This window comes from Marmota monax, unplaced genomic scaffold, assembly GCF_021218885.2.
Source record: "Marmota monax isolate L192 unplaced genomic scaffold, Marmota_monax_Labrador192_F-V1.1 WCK01_AAM20220418_F8-fsc00341, whole genome shotgun sequence".
NCBI lineage: Eukaryota > Metazoa > Chordata > Mammalia > Rodentia > Sciuridae > Marmota > Marmota monax.
The window spans coordinates 867,197-890,750 of NW_026694916.1; the positions used below are offsets into that span (position 1 = coordinate 867,197).

At 48.1% G+C, this 23,554-nt stretch overlaps 1 protein-coding gene across 1 annotated transcript; it reads left to right on the forward strand.

Moving 5' to 3' along the window:
- The first annotated feature begins 111 nt into the window (after positions 1-111).
- Spacdr (sperm acrosome developmental regulator) lies at positions 112-5,294 on the forward strand. The gene is made up of 3 exons (XM_046427072.2): positions 112-1,251; positions 1,521-1,856; positions 4,837-5,294. The coding sequence occupies exons 1-3, from the start codon at positions 1,186-1,188 to the stop codon at positions 5,068-5,070; spliced, it is 636 nt and encodes a 211-aa protein (XP_046283028.1). The 5' UTR covers positions 112-1,185; the 3' UTR covers positions 5,071-5,294.
- Positions 5,295-23,554: the final 18,260 nt, after the last annotated feature.

Genomic DNA, 23,554 nt, shown 5'->3' on the forward strand with positions numbered 1-23,554 from the left:
TCCAGACCTGTGTGGAGGCCTGCTCCCACGGCCTGAGCTCCCCTGGAGATCCTGTCAAGGCTGGGGAGGTGTCACATGGCCGAGGCAGAATGGTAGACAGAGGTGCAGGAAATGGGAGTCAGTGGTTCGGGTCCTGGGAAGGGGGCAGGCAGGCTGGGCAGAGGAGTGGGGTGGGGGGCGGCGTCTGCCCACGTGCTGTGGGGGGAGAGAAACAATGAGGCCTTTGGTGTTTGTTCAGGATCCACCCCCAGCTTCCCAGCGTGTCCCCTCTGCGGGCTGGATCCGGGTGGCTGATTGGGGGTGGAGCGGGGGGCCCTGAATGGGCCCCTTGTCTCAAGGCTGGGTGTGGGCCAGGCTCCCCGGGCACACAGTGCCCTCACCAGGCCTGGCTGGCCGCCGTGGCTTCCACCCCCAGCTGGCTGAGGACAGGCCCTGTGGGTGAGCAGGCCCCTCCCTGGCAGCCTGGGCTTGGGTCCCGGGCAGAAAGCAGCAGCCAGCCAGAAAGACCCCATCTAGTGGGGGAGCGGGGAGAAGCAGCAGTCGCAGCTTGAGGGGAACCCTGAGAGGAGCCACAGGAGACCCTGACCCGAGGGGAGAGATGTGAAGAAGCCGGTCCTCCAGGGCCCACCTGGGTTGGGCCCCTTGCCTTCTAGCTCCTTAGATTTACAGTTTCAGACAAATTCTCCAGATTTTCTAAATCTCGGATTTCTCATGGGTATACAGTGGTGCTGACAGTCACATCAATCTTGAAGGGCTGTTTTGAGGATCACATGGCACAGTACATGGAAAACGCCTAGCACATACCAGACACTCAGTCAATGTCACTTTCCTTTCCCTGGATTGGTGGCAAGAAGAGTCGAGGCCATAAGCAATGAGCTCCGTGGGTCCTGGAAGGGCCTCGGGGGTTGGGACCAGGGCCAGGTGGCTCTCACAATGGACTAGAACTCTCTGTCACCCTAGGTTCTTCTGCATTTTGACTCCTCTCCCTGTCCCAGGGAGGGGAGGAAGGACCTGGGATGAATTGCTGAAGAGATCTTTGCCCCTAGATTTCCTATTCCTTCCTTCCCTGCTGTGCTTGAGACTCTTCAGCTCCTACAAGACCCTTGTGGTGTGTCATCCAATGCCCAAAAGCCTGTCCCTCTCCCCGTCCCACATGTTGGCCCTGTCCCTACTTGGGGTTCTGGAATGATGGCTGTGATCATGAGGTTCATCTTTTGGATCAGACGAGTTTGGCAAAGAATGACCTGTTGGGTGAGTTTCACATCCTGCCTGGTCCTCCTGGTGCTGGGCTGAGGGTCCTGGTCACTTCTAGATGCTAGTGCCCCCCCACCACATGGCCTCCATCTTTTGTGGCCAAACTAAATCTATGGGAGGTGGCCAGGGCTTAGAGATCCAGGGAGGGGCTTGAGGGGAAGAAGGCAGGACTGGGGGGTTATACCCCTCCCTGGGTGTTTTTCTTCCCTTGACTGCTGCTCCTGCTGGCCCCCCATCTCCTGCCTCTCATGGGTCTTCTTTCTCAGGTTCTTCAGTGGAGACGCAGAGCTAAGCTAATCATCTTGGAACCCACTGACTCCAAGAAACAAGAAATCAAGGGGGTGGAGGAGACTACGGAGTTGGACACTGTCAAGTTGATCGAACCCCCCAAAGAGGCTAAGGTCACCACTCTGGAAGAGCACCCTGAGGTGGCTGAGGCCTATGTGCTGGCGAAAACCATGGACGAAACCGTGGACGAGACTGAGCTGGAGCTGGGTCCTGAGCCTCGCTCCCTGCTACGACTGCCCCAGACAGCTGTCCAGGCGGTCTCCACACTCATGTTATCTGCCCTGCAGAGTGGTTGGCAGATGTGCAGGTGGAAGGTTAGCATTCCCTCACCGTCCCCAACCCCCAGGGACCTTTTCTTCCCTCCACACACTTGTTCAACATTTCTTGTGCCTCCTCTGTGGCCAGGCATGGAGGATACGATAGTGGATAAGATTTACCCAGACCTGGGATGGGACCATAGAAAAGATCATGAGCATTGATTTGTTCTGTATCCTGAGCGGTATGTCATAAGAAGTGGGGGGGGAACTGTGGGTACCCAGACCCAGAGAATCAAGGAAGGCCTTCCTGCAGAAGAGACGGGGAGGCTGAGACCTGAAAGAGTTCACTTGCCTTGGGATGTGTTGTTAGGACAAGGTGGAAGGGAAGGGAGGGGTGTTCTGTGAAGAGAGGATAGCAGGTGTGTGCCATGGTAGCTTGAGGTGCGTGGAGCAATCTTGGCTGAAGGGCTACTTTGTATAAGGCAGAGGTTGACCAAGTTGTGGAATTTGTACTTAACCCTAAGAGCAATGGAAGCCCTTGAAGACATTTGAACAGGGGAGCAACATGATCAGGTTTTGATTTAAAAAGCTCCCCTGCACTCACACATGGCTGCTGGGACTAGAAAATGGTGCAGCCAATCTAGAAAAGAATACTAACGTTTCTTGTAAACCTAAATACACAATTATCATATGATCCAGCAATTGAACTCCTGGGCATTTATCCCAGATAAATGCAATTTCATATTCCCACAATGTCCATATGTGACTGTTCACAGCTTTATCTGTAATAGCCCAAATCAACCCAAATGTCCTTCAATGGATGAATGGTTGAACTGTGATATATACATACCTGTATATTACTCTGTTTTCTGTTGCTATAATAAAATACCTGAGTTGGAATACTTTATAAAGAAAACAAGTTTGTTTAGCTACAGCTTTGGAGGCTAAAAGTCCAGATCAGGTGGTACTGTGTGTTCAGCTTCTAGTGAGGGTTTCAAGGCAGATGGCATCACAATGGCAGAAGTGTGTGTGGAAGAGAACACATTGCCAAGATAGGAAGCCAGAAGGACTCAGGGATCAGGATCACTTTTAAGAACTGCCTTAATCCTGTCTGGGGGCATATTCCCAATGCCTTAAATCATCTTCCTTTAGGTCTTATCTCCTAAAGGTCCCATGAGCTCCCAACATCACCCTAACTGGGATTCAAGCTTCCAGCATATGAACCCTTGGGGGTACATGCTCAAAACAAGTCCAATCTATAGCATCCTGAAATACTACTCAACCGTACAAAGGACAAACTGTTGATGTATACGACATCAATTCATGATGAATGATGAATTGGATGAATCTCAAAGGAAATGCTCTGAATGAAAACAATCAACCCCAAAAGGTTCTTTACTGTATGATTCCATTGTATGATAAACCATTATTTTTTATTTTTTATTATTAATATTTTGGTACTAGGGATTGAGCCTAGGGGCACTTTACTGCTGAACTACACCCACAGTTCTTTTTTTTTTTCCATTTATTTTTTATTTTGAGACAGGGTGTCGCTAAGTTGCTGAGGGTCTTACTAAGTGGCAGAGGCTGGCCTCGAACTTGCTATCCTCCTGCCTTAGCCTCCCAAGTTGCTGGGATTACAGTTGTGTGCCACCATGCCTGTAATACCATTTTTGAAGTAACAAAATTGTAGAAATGAAAAATCATATAGTGGTTTAATGTTTGTTAGGGGTTATTGTGGGGTGCTTATAAAAGGGCAACAGGAGAATCCTTGTGATGATAGCTGATCAGGATCTTGATTGTGGCTGTTTGGATACACACACCTATACCTGTAACAAAATTTTGTAGAATTAAACATGTACAAACATATGCACTCACATGCACACACATGAATACTAATAAAGCTAAATAAAGTGAGTGGCTTGTATCAATGTCAATTTCCTGACTTTGATATTGCAATGTTAATTTCCTGACTTTGATATTGTAGAGAAACTGGGTAAAGGATACGCAGGATTATATTTATTTCTTAAAATTCATGTCAATCTATAATTGCCTCTAAATACAAAGTTTAATTTTAATTTAATATAATATTTATTTATTTGCTTATTTTTGGTACCAGGGATTGAACTCAGGGTGCTTAACCACTGAGCCACATCCCCAGCCCTTTTTTATATTATATTCTGAGACAAGGTCTTGCTAAGTTGCTTAGGGCCTGGCTCAGTTGCTGAGACTGGCCCTTTGGATTTGCAATCCTCCCACCTCAGCCTCTGGAGTCACTGGGTTTACAGGCATGCGCAACTCCACCCATCTAAAAAGTTTAATTTTTAAAAAAGGAAAAACGTCAAGGTCATTACCAAATCCACTAATTTTGGCCTTGAATCAAGTATGACGAAGTTAATAATCATTCTAAAAGTTCACCTGGCTGAAGGGGAGGGTAGTCAGAGAGGACCAGATGCCCTGGAGGCTGGCACCATCCAGTCCAGAGAGAAGGATGTTCTGGACTCCGGGAGGGGCATTGGGTCAACAGGTTAATAGATCTGAGCGATATTTAGGTGGTAGGGTTGTTGGGCCAGGTTGGTTGGGTGGAGGTCACAGGGAGAGGGAGAGACAGAGGGAGGTGATTAAAGGTGCTGAAGGTGTTGGTGAGACATCTGCAAGGAGGTGTCCTGGTGGCAGTGGGGCATAGAGGCACAGAGTTCTGGAGTGAGCTCTGGGTTGGAGAGAGAGTCAAGGCATCATTCATTCCGTCCTTCATTTTTACACCCTCTCCATGAAACCCTTAATGGGGGACTCAAAGGTAGGTCTGAACTGGTAGCTGTTTTTCTGGGAGTTGCATTCTAGTGGAGAAAACAGAAGAGTCCACAGGGCACACTAAAGGTTAGAGGGAATGAAAACCTAATGCAAGCTAAGAAGGCTTCCTGGAAGGGGCACCGTCTGAGCCAGCCAGATAGGAGACCTTTGCTGTGTGTCTGCACACCAGGGATTGAACCCAGGGCGCTTTCTCCCAAGACACGTGGGCTTCTTCTTTCTTTTACAGTCATCTGTGAGTTCGACCTCAGTGACCTCCCAGCTAAGGAGACAGTCCCCCCTGGAGACCCCAGAGGCTGAGATGCTGCGGGAAGTGTACCTGGTGCTCTGGGCCATTCGGAAACAACTGCGGGAGCTGGCCTGCAGGCAGGAGAGATGCAGACGGCATCACATCAGGACCCACAGTTCTTCCCAGCTTGAATCAGTGCAGGGCCTAAAGCAGGTTGCCCGAAGTCCCCTCTAGGGAGAACCTCAGAACCTCAGAAAGCCCCCACCTTTCTCATGGGTAAGGTTGATAGGAGGGATCAGGGCAGCAGGCCAGAAGTTATGGATGAGGAGGTGTTTCCATACTGTCACCTCTCATCTCAACGGGAACCCAAGGCCAGGCCTGGGGCCCCACATATTCCCCTTTATTGTGTTTATTCAATTTGTAGAAAAAAAATAATAATAACAAAATATTGAGAAATAAATATCAAATGTTTCTGAGTATATGTAGAGTTTGCTTATGAACAGAAGAGGTAATAAGGAGGGCTTGGGTGGGCTAGGAAAAAGGGGTACCTGAGCTGGGGGCCCAGATGTGTATGGGATTCCTCCCTGGATCTGTTTGTAGAGAGCAGGGGTCCCAGCTCTGGACCCCCATATCCTTCTAAGGGCTGGATTGCCCCTGGCAACTTTGCCTGGCCAGTCAGAATAGCAATGATGGCCATTCATGGAGAACCTGCTAAGCACCCTAGCCATCCTCCCAAGGTCTTCAGGGTGGGTTATGAGACTTGTCTATGGACTTGAGCTTGGAGACTTATGATTCTGAATATGCACACTGGGGCTGTGGGAGACTCATCTGCTGGGTAAAAAAACTTTGGTCTGGCTTCCTGTGCTCTGCCAAGAGCTGAGTGCTACCCTTCCAAGGTCCCTGAAGGCCACATAGACTCTGGGAAGGGACCCCACCTACGGGAGAGGTCTGGGCTGGGGAGACCAGGTAGGCGCTATGGCTGACCAAGGGGGAGGATGTGTCCAGCCGAGCAATGCAGGACCGACAGCCCTGAGAGAGGTCATGGAGATTTGGAAGGAGGTTCTGTGGTGGGGGACTGGAAGTACCCAACAAAAGGAGAAACCCACCAGGCATGGTGGCACATGCCTGGAATCCCAGCCACCTGGAGGCAGAGACAGGAGGATTGCCAAGTTCAAGGTTAGCCTTGGCAACTTAGCAAGACCCTAAGCAATTTAATGAGACCCTGTCTCAAAGATTAAAAAAAATAAAATAGGAGATGGGGTTGTGGCTCAGTGGTAGAACGCTTGCCTAGCACGTGTGAGGCACTGGGTTCGATCCTCAGCACCGCATTAAAAAATAAATAAAGTTATTGTTTTCACCTACAAATAAAAATATTTAAAATAAAAAAAAATGGGAAATGGGGAGACCCTGGAGCCACAAGTTCCCTCTTGGGCTTAGCCTGCCCTCTAGTTCCACAATGGGAAGGTACAGAGGGGACTCCCCAAGGAAAAGCAGGGATATTTTACCAGACACCAAAATTCAGAGATTGGAGAGTTCACAGGGCTTGGGGAAGATGGCGATGCCTGAGGCCTAGGGGGCAGCAAATTCCCAGGGAAGGGGAGGGCAAAGAAGGGCAGGGCAGGAGGTGCAGACAGCTGTATGCTGTGATAGGAAGTTACTTGTGTGCAGGCGCTGGGCTGAGCCTGCAGAGAGGAGCTCTGGGATGGTTTGCTGAAAATACTGAATTCACTAGAAAAGTCAACCTCCCCGCCCCCCCCCCCAGTTCTGGGAGAGTTTGGCCTCCGAGCAGCCATTCTGGAGTCAGGAGGAACACCCACCCTCAGCTTTGCTACCCTGAGCCTGTTAGGGATCTACCTCAATACATAGAGCCACAGCATGATCACCCACCACTAATTAATAACCTACTGTGACTATTTTTTATCAGTCTTGTTCTAAGTAGTTCTCCCCACTTTATTAAGGTTTTTTTGGTTTTGTTTTCTGTTGTTTTGTTTTTATGCAGTGCTAGGAATGGACCCCAGGGCCTGGTGCATGCTAAGCAAATGCTCTACTGCTGAGCTCCGTGTCCAGCCCTATCAGTAACATTTTTCAGAGGTGACACCAGGGACAACAGGGTCACTGGTAAATAGCCTTACAGGTAGCTACAGGCCCAGGAGCTGATGGGCCCTGAGGCTGTGGGGCTTGTGGAAAGGAACACTGCTCTCATTTTTTCTTGACTACTCCGTCATGGGAGCAGGAAGTAGACAAGGAAGCAAGGTTATTTCTGTCAACAGCCACGATTGCCCTCCATATACCCAACTCCTCTCCTTCCCTAGACATGGAGTCCTGTTAGGGCTTGGTCAAGGAGAGACAGGGAGATTTGTGGAAGGGAGAGGGCTAGGATGGAAGAAAATGGTCCACAGAACTTGTTTTTCCTTTGTTCACCTACTTGGCCTCTTTCCTGACACCGCCTAAGTAATCTAGCCTAGAGACCAGGAGAAAGGATTATGGTAGGACCAGAGGAAGGACTTCCCAACTGAGCAGAAAACATGAGGTCTTCTGGGGTGGAGATTTAGGGAAGGAAGGGATGCTTACCCACTCTGCCTTTTTTGGGAGGAGAACAGTGGGGGACAGACTGACCTGGGGGCAGAAGGAAAACTCCCTTTTGATGACAGTTGAAGACAAATTCCACCTTAGACACTTTCCCTCCCTTGGACCCTGTTACTTCTTATCCCCCAAGATTGATTGACACCATGAAGCAGGAGTGGTAGGGCTACTACAGCGGGGGCCAGGCTGGGATCAGGGGTCCTCCTGCATTTTCAAAGATCATCCATGCTATTAGGGAGGGTGTCTTAAGGGTGTGAGAGTAAAAGGAGAGAGCCAGTCTGGAGATCTCCTTGCTCCCTTCCCAATCCTGCCCCATCTTCCCCTCCTCCCCCACCATTATCAGATTCCCTGGAGATTTAAAATCTTCTTTCCTGGGATTTCCTCCCACCCACTGACCACACAGCAAAACAGGACACTCCGGTGGCTTCCTGTCATCCCTGGGGAAAAAACAAAACCAACCAACCAACCAACAAACATACCAAATGGTTCTTGTTGTCTAAAACACCCTCATTGTTACCACAAAATGACTGAGCTGGGTACAAACTTCATGGATCAGCAGAGCCTTTATTTAGCGGTGGAGTTAGGCCTCTGGTGGACCCACTTTTCTGATGGAAAATGAGCCCCTGGTCAAAGGGGGAGACTGTGCTTATATAGGTTACACTGAGAGGTGACTTAATTATGGACAGAGCATGTCAGTTTGGGCACTTAGGAAACAGGTTTGTGAGAATTTGAAATTTGTTTTCACCAGGCGATATTTTTACCTGGAGAGGAGTGGAGGGTCTGAGGTCAGCATTCAGTGCTTATCTCTTTCCCTTCAGGGACTTGTTGTCATTGGGAAAGAGTTTAAACTTTTGGAGAAGGATCAATGCTTTGGCTTCTTCCCAGAGACTGCAATTCTAGGCTCGATGGATATCTCCTTCCTGGGGATTGTTTTGCCACTGGATGATGTTTGCTACTTTTCTAGGGGTTGTCTTGTCACTGGGAAAGAATGTATTGGGAAAGGATCAATGTTATCAATGTATTACCTTCTTCCTCACACCCTCTTCCCAGGCCGCATTATTTTGGGGTTTGTCATTTCCCATATTTTATACTAATACTCTCAGATCTTGGCACAGTGGAGTTCTGGGCCATCTAGATGCTGTGGAGATGTCATTCCTTTTTCATGGATTCGTCCCAGATCCCATGACCTAGAGATGGAGGGAGATCCACCTTTGAGGTCACACTTTATTCTTTCATGGTAGTTAACAGTATCTGAAAAGATCATTTTTGTTTTTTACCATATGAAAGAAGCATGAAAGTTATCATAACCAAAATGCCGTCCCTTGTGTCAACCCTAACGGAAGAAGGCAGAGTTGGGTTCCTCTGCATGTTTGCCAGAGAACAACTATCACAAAAGATCCTACTAGACCCACAATCTTGCACAGAGGCCACTGAGATCTTATAAAAAGGTATTTTTATGCCAGGCATAGTATTGCACACCTGTAATCCCAGCAGTTTGGGAGGCTGAGGCAGGAGGATTGTGAGTTCAAAGCCACCAGCCTCAGCAACTTAGAGAGGCCCCAAATAACTCAGTGAGACCCTGTCTCTAAATAAAATACAAAAAAGGGCTGGGGATGTGGCTCAGTGGTTGAGTGCCCTTGGGTTCAATCCCCAGTACAAAAAAAAAAAAGGTACTTCTACAAGGACATCTGCCCAGAAACTGTTCAACCTCAGATGGACGCCATTCTTGCTATTAATCATCGTGGACAAGGACTACTGTTTCAAAATATCTGATGCAATCTTCTTCATTTTTGTCTTTAAAAATTTCTCCTTGCCTCAACCCCTTTGACTATACCTACAGTTTACTACAGCATGCATATTCCCATTGTAGTGCTCTGCTCTTCCCAAATAAATATCAGCATTCTTTGGAGGATCTCTCTCTGTTTTAAATTTAGGCTGACAATGAATATATTTGGGAGATGGCAGTGAAACAGTAGTAGAGAGCACAGGAAGTGGTTTATAGTAACGCTTCCTGGACTTGTAACCTTTGGTGAATTGGTTAACTTTTCTTAGCCTCAGTTTCCTCATCTGTAAAACAGGGATAGTAGCAGTACCAGTATCATAGATTACCATGAGGGTCAGAGGAGATACCACCTAAGGGCTCCCTAAATGTTAGCTGTTGCTATTAGAATAATGGTTTTCATAATATGTGGTTGATGATGACCATCCCTAAGGCCTAAGATAGGGCTGAATGAACCTTCACAGAAAGTAAATCTTCAAAGTAGTGTGTGGGAAGCCTGCTCCAACCAGCTGTCTCGTGGAGGGAACACCATTCTGGAAGAGATCAAGAATGTCAAGTGCAGGAAGCAATAGGAAGAACACTTGTCAGAGAGGTGAGAAACCTTGGTCTTGGTCTCAATATTGCCACTGCTTTGTCACATGATGAGAGTCGCTGTCCTTCCCGGTGGTTAAGGCTCTTCAAAGAGAGTGGTGGGTTGAATCAACTAATGGCTATGCTCCCTGTGTCTTCCAAGGCTCTGGTTCTGGGGTTGCGCTCTCTGTTTTCCATTGCATAGGCCTCAGAATTTGGGGACACATGGTCTTTTTAATTCCCCTCCACCCTGTTCCTCATAATCCAAAGTGAGTCAGATCTTTTTTTTTTTTTTTTTTTTGGTGGGGTAGTACTGGGGATTGAACTCAGGGGCACTTAACCACTAAGCCACATCCCCAGCCTTATTTTCTATTTTATTTAGAGACAGGGGCTCACTGAGTTGCTTAGCACCTTGCCATTGCTGAGGCCGGCTTTGAGCTCGTGATCCTCCTGCCTCTGCCTTCTAAGCCACTGGGATTACAGGCGTGCACCACCGCGCTCAGCAAAAATGAGTCGTGTCTTGACCCAAGTAAAACATTCTCTGTTTAAGCCTTTGTACAGTTCCTCTTCCCCCACCCAGAGACCAAGTGCAAGTCCAGGACACCAGATCTTTCTAGTCATAGCCCTTCCTCCCTTTCAGTCTTATCCAGTTTAATATTTGAGCCCTGGGTGGGGAGAGGCAGCCCTGACTGAGCCCCACCATGGGCTGGACTCAGGCAGGGGACTCTCCATTGTCCCAGGTCAACGCCCAGGCTAAGCCCTCGGTCTGGGCGTAACTCTCCGACACCTAGACAGATATACTCAAAGCTGGCTGTTCACAGATGCATGTGCCCCTGTGTATCTATATTTTATATTTTATTATTATATTTTCTATATTTTAAATAGTTCCCATTTTCCTTTCAGGAATGTTAGGACTGAAATTAGAAAATAGTATGGCAGAGCTGATATTCTCCACCCAGTAGGCATCTGAGAAAAGTCACCTGTCCCATGAGCTGTTAGTCTGTAGAATTCTCATGGGGAACCCAGGAAGCTGGGCTCCCTTCCTACTCCTGCGTGGCTCCCTCCACCAGATATGCCCACATCTACAAGGACTTGTGGTTATGGGCATTGGGTAGCTCAGGGAGCTGGAGCTTTCTGGGAGCAGGTGTTTCTGGTGGCCCAGTCCTGGTTCAAGGCTCTGGATCTGGTCCTCCTGGTGCTGCCTGACTCTTGCCCAGCATGGAGTGCTGGGCAGACACCTGGAAGACCTCCAAGGGGCGGTGCACTAAGGAAGCGGATCTCCTCTTCCCTTGTCAAAACTCTTAGTTTCAGGAGCTGTGCCTGCCTGCCCCACAGCTGTCTGCCCCCTCACCTGGCATGCTCACGGCTGTCTCCCTGCTAAAGCCCAGGCATGAACTTCTGCCTGCTTCCTTTTCCACACAGTGCCTCCTGGGGCCGGCAGCTGCAGAGAGGCAGACTGGGGAAGGCGAAGCTTGGTCTTCTGCATGGAAGGAGGAGGCTGCCTAGCTGGCCCAGTGGGGTGTGGCAGCAGCTGACTTACCCACTGTGGGACAGGTGGGGCTGTAACAGGGCTGGTCTCCAGGGAGCAGGGGTGCTGGATCACCATTTCGTTTCTGTCTCCTCAAGTTTAAGAGGCAGTTGTCTTTCCTTTATTGTTTAAATGTTCTGACTATTTTTTTGTTATTGTGGGTCTCTAGTTCTAGAGACCCACGGAGTGGAAGAGTTCAATGCAGAGTTTAAAGACACAGCAGTCATCTGCCAAACAGCCGAGGTTTGGTTCAACACTTACTAGCAATATGGCCTTGGGGCATGGTACTGAACCTCTTGTGTCTCAGTTGTTTACCTGGAAAATGGATCCTGGTGAAGATTCGCTGAACTAACGTACAGGAAACTTAAAACAGTGCCTGCCACATGCATGCTATATACATGTTTATTTTTATTCTTATTCCTATTGATGAAGTTCTTTATACATCCGCAACATTAATCCTTTTTTGATACGAGCTGCAAATAATCTATCTGAAATATATTTATCTTTATGTATAGAATTATGCCAAAATGTGTATGTATTTGATATATATGATACAGATATTTCATAATATTATGCACTTCAACCAGGTGCTGAGGCACACTCCTATAATCCAAGTGACTCGGGATGCTGAGGATCATAAGTTTAAGGCCAGTCTGGAGGTCAGCTTAGCAAGACCCCATCTCAAAATTAAGATAAAAAAGGGATGGGAATGGGCTGGGGTTGTGGCTCAGTGGTAGAGCACTTGCCTAGTATGTGTGAGGTACTGGGTTTGATTCTCAGCACCACATATAAATAAATGAATAAAATAAAGGTCTATCAACATCTAAAAAAATATTTTAAAAAAAGGGCTGGGAATGTGGCTCAGTGATAGAGCACCCCTGGGTTCAATTCTCAGTACCACAAAAAATTATATATTACATTATCATATATATATGTAAATAATTTACGTTTATAGGTGTATAAGATATACATTTTACATAATATAGATATTTCATATGTATCATATATTTGTAAAAAATGTTTATGTATGTATATCAGAGACATATATTTTTTTGGCGCTGGGGATTAAACTCAGGCCTTTGTGCCTGCTAATTGTAGGTTCTATCACTGAGCGTGTACACCCCCAGTCCCAAGTTGCAAATATTTTAATAGTTCTGTTTTGTTTTTAACTTTTTATGTATTTATTTACTTATTTAGTGGTGCTGGGGACTAAACCCAGGGCCTCCTGCATGCTGAGCAAATGTTCTACCACTGAAATACACTCCCAGCCCTAACTTTTTTTTTTTTTAATAATGTGGATTTGCATTCAGTTGTCATAAATCCTATATTCCCTTCATCCAGTTTTTCCCAATAGTAATTTATCATGTAACTTTAGCACATATCACCACCAGGAAATGGACCTGTGTACAATTCATGGACCTTATTCAGAGTTCACCAGTTTTGCATGTATTTATTTATGTTTGTCTATTTAGTTCCATGACATTTTATGACATGTAATCCCTGTACGACCAGCAGTCAAGATACAGAAAAGTTCCACTGCAAGGATATCTCCTGCTACCCTTTTATAGCCATGTCCACCTGCCCTCCTCCCCACTCCCTAACTTTCAGCAACTACAATTTTGTCATTTCAAGGATGTTATACACATGGAACCCTACAGTATGTACCCTTTTAGGATTGCCTGCCTGCCTGGCTTCCTTCCTCCCTGCTCCCTGCCCCTTTTTTTGGTACTAGGGATTTAACCTGGAGGTGTTTTACTGCTGAGATACATCCCAGCCCTTTTCATCTTTTTTTTTTTTTTTTTTTTTTAAGGCAGAGTCTCACTAAATTGCTGAGGCTGGTCTTGAACTTGCACTCCTCCTGCCTCACTCTCTCCCAAGTCACAGGTATTACAGTTGTGCACCACTGAGTCCTGCTGGAATTGACTTTCTTTCACACAACATAATTCCCTTGAGATTTGTCCAAATCATTACATCTGTCAAGAGTTTGTTTCTTTTTATTGATGAGTAGTATTCCATGATGTAGACAGATCACTTTGTTTAACCATTTGCCCATTAAAGGACACATGGGTTTGTTCCAGTTTGGGGTTTTTTATAAATAAAGCTTCTATAAACACTTGTATAAAGAGTTTTGCGTGAATGTAAGTTTCCATTTCATGCACAAGAGAGAGATTGCTGGATTGTGCAGTAAGCGCATGTTTTGTTTTGTAAGAAACTGCCTACTCTTTTCCAGAGTGGCTGTGCCCTTCACATGGCCACCAGCATGTATGAGTTGTGCAGTTTCTCTGCATCCTTGGCAGCATTAGGTTGTTATCACTATTTCATATTTTGGTCATTCTGAGAAGTATGCCTGAATTGTTCATTCTAGCTTTAATTTGTAATTTCCTTGTGGCTGATGCTATTGGGCAACTTTTCATATATGTTCAAATAATTTGCCACCTTTATATCTTCTGGGATGAAATGCCCATTCACATGTTAACCAATTTCAAATTGGACAGTCTTTTTTAAATTTTTGACAGTTTTAAAAATATATCCTAGGGGCTGGGATGTGGCTCAAGCGGTAGCGCGCTTACCTGGCATGCGTGCGGCCTGGGTTCAATCCTCAGCACCACATACAAAGATGTTGTGTCCGCCGATAACTAAAAAATAAATATTAAAATTAAAAAAATATATATATCCTAGATATATACTTTGTTGAATTTATTGTTTGAGCATATATTTTCCCAGTCAGTAGCTGTCTCTTAGCATAATCTTTTATAGGGCACACATTTTTAATTTTGATGAGGTCCAATTAATCAATTTTTCTTTTTATGGATTGTGCCTTTGGTTTCAAGTCTAAGGACTCTTCCCATCCCTAGGTCCTGATAATTTTCTCCTGTTTTTGTCTATGTTTTAAAATATTTTTTGGTACCTGGGGATTGAACCCAGGGGTGTTTAACCATTGAGCCACATCCCCAGCCCTTTTTATGTTTTATTTAGAATCAGGGTTTTGCTAAGTTGCTTAAGGCCTTGCTAAGTTGCTGAGGCTGGCTTTGAACTTCTACTACCTTAGCCTGCCAAGCCACTGGGATTACAAGCATGCACCACAGTGCCTGGCTTGTCTAGGTTTTATATTCCTATATTTTACATTTGAGTTTGTGGTCCATTTTGAGTTAATTTTTGTATAAGGTATGAGTTTGGAACAAGGTTCTCCTCCTCCTTTTCCTTTTTAATTATGGATTAATACTGCCTTGGTACAAAGGCAGTATTTCTCCATTGAATTGTTTTTGCATCTTTGTCAATAATCAGTTGGGCCTAGCATGGTGGTACACATCTGTAATCCCAGTGGCTCAGAAGGCTGAGGCAGGAGGATCACAAGTTCAAAGCCAGCCTCAGCAACTTAGCAAGGCCCTGTCTCAAAATAAAAATAAAAAGGACTAGGGGTGTGTCTCAGTGGTTAAGCGCCCCTGGGTTCAATGCCTGGTACAAAAAGAAGAAAAAAAAATCAGTTGGACATGTTTGTGAGGAACTATTTCTGGGTTCTCTAATCTGTTCCCTTGATCTGTGTATCTATCCTTTGCCAATACCACACTGACTTGATTATGATACTAAGCCTCAACATCGTGTAGAGTTGTTCCTCCTACTTTATTCTTTTCAAAAAAGGCTTTGGCTGTTATTTGATGTTATTTTTTTTTATTTATTTGCCAACAGATATATTTTTAAGATTCTTATGAGATTAGAGAGGTCTTTGTGGTATAACTGGGAGCAGGTCATCTCTCCATGTAAGATCTTTTTAGTGCATCCTGTAGCATTTAGGATGAAATCCAAACTCCTCACCTCAGCTCCTGGCGGCTGGCCCAGCCTACCTGCCCAGCCTCATCATTGGAAATGTCCTCACATCTGGGCTTGGCTCATTTCACTTAGTTTCTTCTTTCTCCTGGCCCTCTGCAAATATCGACTTTTCTGGTCTGGTGTCCGCCCCCCAAACCCCCACCACTCCCACCCTCGCCCTGGGGATTGAAATCAGGGCCTTGCATGTGCTAAGCACGCTTTCTACCACTGAGCCATTGAGCCACATCCCCAGTCCCTGATTATTCTGTTTTGAAAGTTGTTCTGATCTTTCTAAATATCAGTGGAGAACTCACCTCCCGTGAGTTCCAGCTCAGCCCCCATCCCTTGGGCTTTGTTTACTGCAGCACAGCACTTACTAAGCATGCCTGGCATGCAGTAAGTACTCAATAAATGTTTGGAACATGGAACATTCCAATGGGTATTGACTACTTGGTCCTGCTCTCCCCACCCAATGAGTTCACCATGGACTTCAGGACTCAGATCCCCCTCCCTTTGAGACCCTACCTCTGACCCTGGCTGTCCCCTTTCCCCAAGAGGAACTTCAAGACCCAAGAGCCAGCAGGGTGATGTGAAAGTTGGGAGCTGTGACGAAAACGTAGAGAACAGAGCTGTCCAGAAGGACTGCTGACCCCCTGCCTCAAGCTCACAGCACAGAGGTGGCAGCTGGGGTGTGACAGAAGAAAAGCCTAGGTCGGGGTCTGCTGCAGTGGGTGGAAGGAGGATCTGGGTCACCTCCTCCCTCAGCCCTGTCTAGATAGGGTATTTGATATTTTCCTCACCCCCACTGTTGGGGCTTGCTGCCCAGCTCTCCACCCTATCCACAGTTGTGGCCTTGTGTCTGTCCCTGTCTCCAAGTTTGGGCTGCCACCCTGAGGTCTGTCTGGGCAGTAGTGATAGGAGCCTGGGGACCCTGTGCGGTACCACCTTCCCTTTCTTTCCTCAGGACCTGGTGGGTTGCCTGCCTGTGTTGCCGTGTTCCTCTTTCTCCTGGGTCTGGTTCTCTATCCTGGAAACTCTTCCTGGAGCCAATCAGAGAAGTCAGGGGACTTTCCATTTGACGTGCATCCCTTAAGGAGAGGAGTGGGAGCAAGGAAAACGAGTCAGGCCCACTTGAGGTATTGGCTTCCCTGTCCTTTCTTCGTGAGCTTTTTGGGCAGAAAACATAGCATCCAGCAAATTCTTCTGAGCACATGGGAGTGAAGGAGAGGGTTTCAAAATCCTGTCCAGGCTTTACAGAATGCTTAGTTGACTTCTAGAGACAAGAAAACTAGCAGTCACATGAATTGGAGCCAACCCAACCTCTGGGCTCAGCAACCCATGAGTTAAATTCTGCTCTTCCTGGCTGTGGGACCTTGAATGAGTGAATTAACCTGTGTGAATTTGGCTTCCTTATGTAGGAAACAGAGAATTTGTTTCACACCATTGTACGAAATGACACGTACCTTCCTCAGGGCCCAGTACCAGTATGAACTGGCACACAAGTGAATAGGTCTTCTCCTAAATGTATTATTACAGTGGATCTTTAAACTGTGCTCTGGGACTGGCAGCAAAAGCATCCCCTGGAGACCAGTGGAAATGCCAAGTCTCAGGTCCTGCACCCATGATCTACTGAATTGAACCTCTGGGGTGGGGCCAAGCAATCTGTTTTAACAAGCCCTCTGACGTTCGCAAACCACTGCCACACTGAATGGGAATGTGGACTGTCAGGATTCTGAAGCCCAGAACAAATCTTAACCCCACAGGAGCTTGTTAAAAATACTGATCCTTGGCCTAAAATCCAGATGGGGTGCAGAAATCTATATTTTAACCAAAGGTGAGTTTGATAGGGGAGGGAGGGGCTGCCTCAGAAGCTGACCTGGGAGATGGTCGGGAAGACCCCCTTGGGCCTTGAAGGCTGAGGTTTGGGGACTTGAGGGTGCCCCTTGCAGGAGCGGATATAAAGCTGGATAGAGGAGGCGGATCCTCTAACTCCCCTGCGGAAGTCACTGGGGAAGAGGAAGATGGGGTACCAAATGAAACGAGCTCGCAACCTGGACCCCTGCCCAGGCCCTGACGTCAGACCCCTAGCAGGGCCCAAACACGCAGTCAGAAGGGGAGAGGCCTCTGGGGGCGGGGTTCGGAGAGACTCCGCCCTCGGTCTGGTCCGCCCACTCTCCGCGCCTGCGGAAGAAGGTGGAGAGGCCTGGCCAGGGAGCCTCCAGCGCTGCGGGACCCAGGCGGGGAGGAGCCGTAGGACCGCCTGCAGGCCCGAGCTAGGGCGCCTAGACGACAGTCACCTCGCGGTCCTAAGCTCCAGGTGGCGCTGCGGTGCGCGCTGCCGGTTTCTGCTGCGCCAACCTTGGCCCCTCATTGGGGAAGTGGCTTTGGCCTTTGGGAACCACGGAGAAAGTACAAGAAGGGGACCTTGTCCAGAAACAGGGAGGCATCCCTGTGTGGGCCCTCTGAGTCCTCTGACCACCGGTCCTGCAGCTAGTGTCACAGCCCAGAGACACTAGTCGATGGAGGAGCCCCTGTCCTGGACCCTGAAGCATAGAATGTTGGGTCTTCTGAGCAGGGAAATGGGCCATTGGTGACCCTGGCTCTTCAGAACAGTTAATTTCTGTTTAAAACAACTTTAAAAAAAAAAAAATTTGTAGTTGTAGATGGACAGAATGCATTTATTTTATTTGTTAATTTTTATGTGGTGCTGAGGATTGAACCCAGTGCCTCACACATGCTAGGCAAGTGTTTTGCCACTGAGCTACAGCCCCTAAAACAACTTCTTAACAAGCTAGTGGAACCCTATCCCCCTGGGAGGGGACAGCCTGCCTCTACCTCTTTCCCTCCCTCTTGTCACCACCATCATCAGGGGACATACATCATCTCATTTAGAACTAAGGGCAGGTCATCAAGGTTGCATTTCCATCACCTTCGTTTTCCACATCTGTAGTCTGTGGCTCAGAGAGGTTCAGTAACTTTCCCAAAGCCCCACAGTGATACCGACAGGGCACAGGTCTGCCAGGACTCAAGCCCTTGTCACCGACCCCTGCTTTCCCCAGCCCCTTGTGGTTCTCTCTATCCTTTTCTCTGTTTCACGGCCCCCTACTCCTTCAGGCCCGCCCCTTGTCACTGTGCAGGTTGTGCACTGTACAACTTCAAGATGTAGCACCATTAGGGCAATTTTCCATCAGATGTCAGTAAAGGGCTTTGAGGAAGGAGCATATTTTTTTCTAATTTGTTCAAATAACCTTCTGGGCCACCTCACTGACCCTGCAGCCGTTTTCCCACACTTCTTCCTCCTCTCCCTGGCAGTCTGGTGGCCTGATTCCACACTGTTCCTGGCTTTCTCCAGGGGTCAAGGAGACCTTCATGAAGTCTGGCTCAGGGGATCTGATTTCCTCTGGAGAGGTGATGGTGCCCTGTGATACCTTGTGACACTGTCCTTCCACAGAGCCTCTACCTGTCAATGAGTATGTGGTTACCTGTAGGTGTGCACACCTTTGTCCCCATCCCAGGTAAGAGTGACAGAACAATTTCCTTGTGGGATTCTTAGGGTGCACAGGTGAGCCAAACCACATAGGGGAGACTGTGACTTGTTGGTCCTTCAAGCTGATACTACAAAGGCTGAGGGAAGGCACCCTCCTGGTTGAAGGACTACAAGGGGCACCTTAAAGGTTTTGGGGAGGGAAGTGGATCTGGAAAAGAAGAATCTGGATTCCGAGCATGAGGCTCACTTGTGGATGGTTCCAGAATGCAGTAGGGCAGAGATGATGCTGGCAGTACGGTGGTAGAAGCTGACCTGGGTTCAGGACAGGAGGAGGATACAGAGAACTGGTCTTCCGGAAGTGAAGCAGGGGAGTGGGAATATCTGGGCTGGGACCCCCTGGTGGAGAAAGAGAAGTTGATGCCCTTGAGGAGCCCTTGCCTTTGTGCCCAATGCCCCAGCTTCTCTCCAGCCATGGTAGAGCTCTTGGGAATGCTGAGGCTCCCTGGCTTCCTCTGTGCCCTCATGTGTTCTGTCTTGCCTGTCCTGACTCAGCTCCGCCCCCACTCAGGATGCTCCCCAAACACAGAACTTCTGGCAGGGGCTGGACCTGCTCTTCCCCTTCAGCTCTCTCTGCTCCTATGTTCCTGCTTCTAGGATTTTCTCTCCTGCCAGTGAGCAGCTGATCTCCAGCATCCTTGATCCTCAAGCCTGCTATTTTTAAGCTGCATCAGGAGGCCTGCTGCTTCCTGCAGGGCCTGGTGGATCTGGCTGTCTTGGGTGTGCTCTACCCAGTTATCCTGATCTGTTCTGGTTGAGAGACGCTGGTGAGGGGAGGATGAGAAGCTGCCTTGGCCAGTGGGAGGGAGGATGCTGAAGTCCAGGGCAGGACAAAAAAGAAAAAGTCGGGGGGAGGGATTGGTGGAGGCAGGAGATGCCAGGGGGTAGGGACCGGCTTCTGGGTGGTGGCAAAGGATTGATGTGTGGTGTGTGTGGGGTGGTTGGTTCTCTAAACTGTCTGGGGCAGAAGCCACTCGAGATGAACTAGTGCAACTCCCCTGCCCTCATCCAGAAGAGGAGACTGAGGCTCACAGAGGAGGGAGATGGTGTCACTGGAGCGGAATCTAGGCCTTTGACTTCTGCCCCTGCCCAGTCCTCTGTTGGATACAAGTCCCTCCTACTTCTTTCTCTGTCCCGGGGAGCAGACTTTGATCTGAGACTGCAGATGTGGTCTCTGTGCAAACAAGCAGTGCAGTGTCTTCAATCCCACCTCATCTGCTTCATTGATGAGGTATTTTCCCCACCGAGGTCACTTCCTGCCAGGAGACCCAGATCCCAGTGTAACATCCCTCCAGCCCAGAACCAACTGAGCCTCACTCCCCTGGCTTAGCTCTTTGTTTTCAGGATAACAGGCCCTTCCCTGCTCCCTGCTAGACTTTCCTCAGCCTGGGATGCTCACAGAAAATGTACAGGGGGCAGCATTTTGGGGTTTTCCCAGGTCAAAGGACTGGCAAGGTGTGTATGAGGGAGTAACTTTTGGGTAGGGGGTGGGCTCTGATTCCTCAGGCCCTGCCAGCAATCTGGGAGGCTTGTCTTTCCAAACTTGGTATGTAAGGCCTCAGTTTCTTGAGCCCACTTCCTGGTTGCCATGGCAACCTGATACCTGCCAATCATGATTGGTGACCAGCTATGTGGTCTTCTCTCTATCTTAAGATGTTTGAGGCCATTAGCATGGGTGGACAAAGACCCTCCCCATCAATTTCTCCACTTCATAGTACTCCCCTAACCACCCCTGACCTCCATGGGGACATGGCTACCCATCCCACTTCCCCACATTAGAGGTGCCCTGCATGCACATTAGAGGTACTCCTCCATGACCCCCATGCCAGGTTTCTTCCTCAGGGCCTCCAACACTCCACCTATTTCATGTGGCCCACCCTTTCTCCTCCTGCCTCTGACAATTTTCCTTGGTGACTCCCTGGAGACTGGAGAGAGCCTCTCAGGAGGATGTAGCCCTTCAAGACCAAATCCTTGCCTCTGTGGAGCTTCAGGACCTGACTCCAGCCCCTCAGATAGGGTTGTTGCTAAGGTGAAGCTGAAGGAGACCCTGGGTGATCTGAGCGTGAGATGCTGCCCAGGCCTTCCCCCAGCTGCATTAGTTTCCAGTGACTGCTATAACAAATAGCTCAACACTCCATCTAGGTCTTCTGAATTCTAGCCTGGGGATGCTCGTTGGTCAGGAAGGATGTTGCCAGGAAATAGCAGAAAGTCACAGTGAGTCAAGGCCAGGGCTTGGGGCCTCATCAGCGGGGTAGGTCCAGAGGAAGGCAGGAGGGTCTGGAGGCAGCCACCCTACTCAGTCCCAAACTGGCTCGAGGCCAAGATGGGCATGGGTAGGCAGTCTCCAGTTGACTCACAGAGGTAAGAACAGTGAACTTCTCTTCTCTAATCTCCTACTTCCTTTCAGGGCTTCCTTCCAGAAGATTTCCCAGCCTCCAGGCTGAGCTGACCCATCCCTCTCGGAACATTCATTCCCTACATGCTGCTGTGGGTTTGCCCCATCTTTCCTGAGGGCCCTGTTATGGCTTGGATATTAGAGCTTATCCTGAGCTCTGAGAGGGCAGACATGGCTCCTCTCCAAGCCACCCACTCTTCTCCTAGGACTTGGAAAAGCAGGTGTCAGTAAGCAGGGGGCAAGCATGTCATCTGCTCCATGGGGCTCTGAGTTCCTTAACAGGGGCCACATTTCCTGCCTTACTTGCTTTCTCCACTGTGCAGGGTTGGAGTCTGGGGCAGGGGCTGGAAAGGGGTGTGTGCCAGACCCAAGGAAGCAGAATCCCAAGGTGGGAAGCACTGAGCCCCCTGTTGGAGCCCTCCATCAAAGGGACTGTAAGCTTCTGTCCCCCAGCATCTATTTATCACACCCCACTCATCTGCTTCAGAAACAATGAAATGGGGACCAGACAGGATGTCCCAAGGACCTGCTGGGGGGAAAGGAAAGCCAGAGGGTCAAGGGTAGGAGGGAGGGAGGGCAGCCAGGTAACAGCACATGCCTATGGTCTCCATCAGCTCCTGAAAAGCAAGGACTTGACATTATGAAGGCTTCAACTGGGCCCTGGTTACCACTTGAAGCAAACTTTCCCCTCATTTTCCAGATGAGGAAGGGAGGGTTCCTGGGGAGAAAGTGAGGATCCCCAGGTCACGTTGTGAGTCCATTCCCACATGCAAAACATCATTGTGGCATCCGCTCTTACTGTGCCACTGCCTGGCTTTCCACAGGCCATCCTGTCCAGTAGCTGGGAGCTGGAGTAGGAGAGAGGGCAGATGGAGGGGGACTGCCTGACACCCCTGCCCAGGGCTCCCCAGAGGAGTTGGCAGGTCTCCTTTTGTTATATAAATTAACTAGTCCTCAGGTTCATCTTCTGCTCTGGCTGCCAGGCAGTTCAATGCTAAAATTTGGGCCAGATTGCAATAACTAATCTTGCCTTAAGTTTCTAGCATGTTTCTGTCCTTTCACACTTAAAAATGAATGTTAGATGGGTGCAGTGATGCGTGCCTGTAATCCCAAAAGCTCAGCAGTCTGAGGCAGGAGAATCACGAGTTTAAAGCCAGCCTCAGCAACTTAGCCAGGCCCTAAACAACTCAGTGAGACTGTGTCTCAAAATAAAATATAAAAAAGAGCTGAGGGATGTGGCTCAGTGGTTAAGTGCCATTGGGTTCAATCCTTGGTACAAAAAAAAAAAAAAAAAAAGAAAGAAAGGAAAAGAATGTGACACCCACATCACAGGAGTACTAGCAGGATTAAAGAAAAGACTTTGCATCTTTTGGGACCTACTGCATGTAAGGCATCTGCTTGAAACAAATCTCTCTAAGGTATTATCATTCCCATCATTCCCATTTTGCAAATAAGGAAACAGAGGCACAAAGAGGCCAAGTAATTGGTTCAAATTCATACAATAAGTAGGTATAGGAAATAGGCCTCATGCTCTGGTGCTCTTTCTTAGATCTAGAAGGTAATCTGTGAGAAAGCATCCTCCAAGGATGACATTTCATGCAGCTGGGGCTGCTGTTGGGATTGCAGACTTGCCTAATGCTCCTTAACACACCTCCTGCATTACTTCCCAATTGTAGCTCAGTAAGGTCCTGGGGCTGGTCCTGTCAATCGGGCTGAATCCAAAGAGCAGACCAGTAGGGAACAGTCTCTGAGAACCAAGATGAGGATGCTCATAGCCATGAGTGCCAAATGGGGCATGGGGGATGGATGCATAAAGTTCTTGAACTTTCTGGGAGAGGCAGTATAGTTGCATGGAGAGAATTGGGCTTAGGGCCTTCAGTCTGGTTATACATCCTGCGTCCCCTTCCTTACAGTGGGTAGGGAGTCAGATAATCTCTCTAAGCGTCATTTTCTTCATCTGTAAAATAAGGAGATGATAAAACATCTTTCACGAGACACTTGGTGAATGAGTGAGTGTGTGTGTATGTGTGTGTGTGTGTGTATGTGTGTGTGTGTTACTGGAGATGAAACCCAGGACCTCGCACATGCTAAGCAAGTGCTCTACTACTGAGCTTCATCCCTGGCCTTTTTATTTTGAGACAGGGTCTCACTAAATTGCCAAGGCTGTCTTTGAACTTGCAACCCCCTTGCCTCAGCCTCCTGAGTAGCTGGGATTATAGTTGTATTCAACTGTATCTGGCTCACTTGGTGAGTTCTAAGGGTTAAAATGCTCCACAGACTAAATATAAAGCCTCTTCACGTAGGGTGTTGTCACCATGACAAGCTGGCTCCCTGGGGATGGTCTCAAGAGCCTTTACCCCAGTACTCCATTTTCTTGGATTATAGCCTCATCTTTTATACCTTTGACTCTGTCACCTTTCACATGGCCTCTGCCTGCTTTCTTATAGCTCCAGTGGTCTTTGACCAGTCTTTCCTTGGGCTCTTTTAGGCTCCAACCAATAAGTGTCAAAT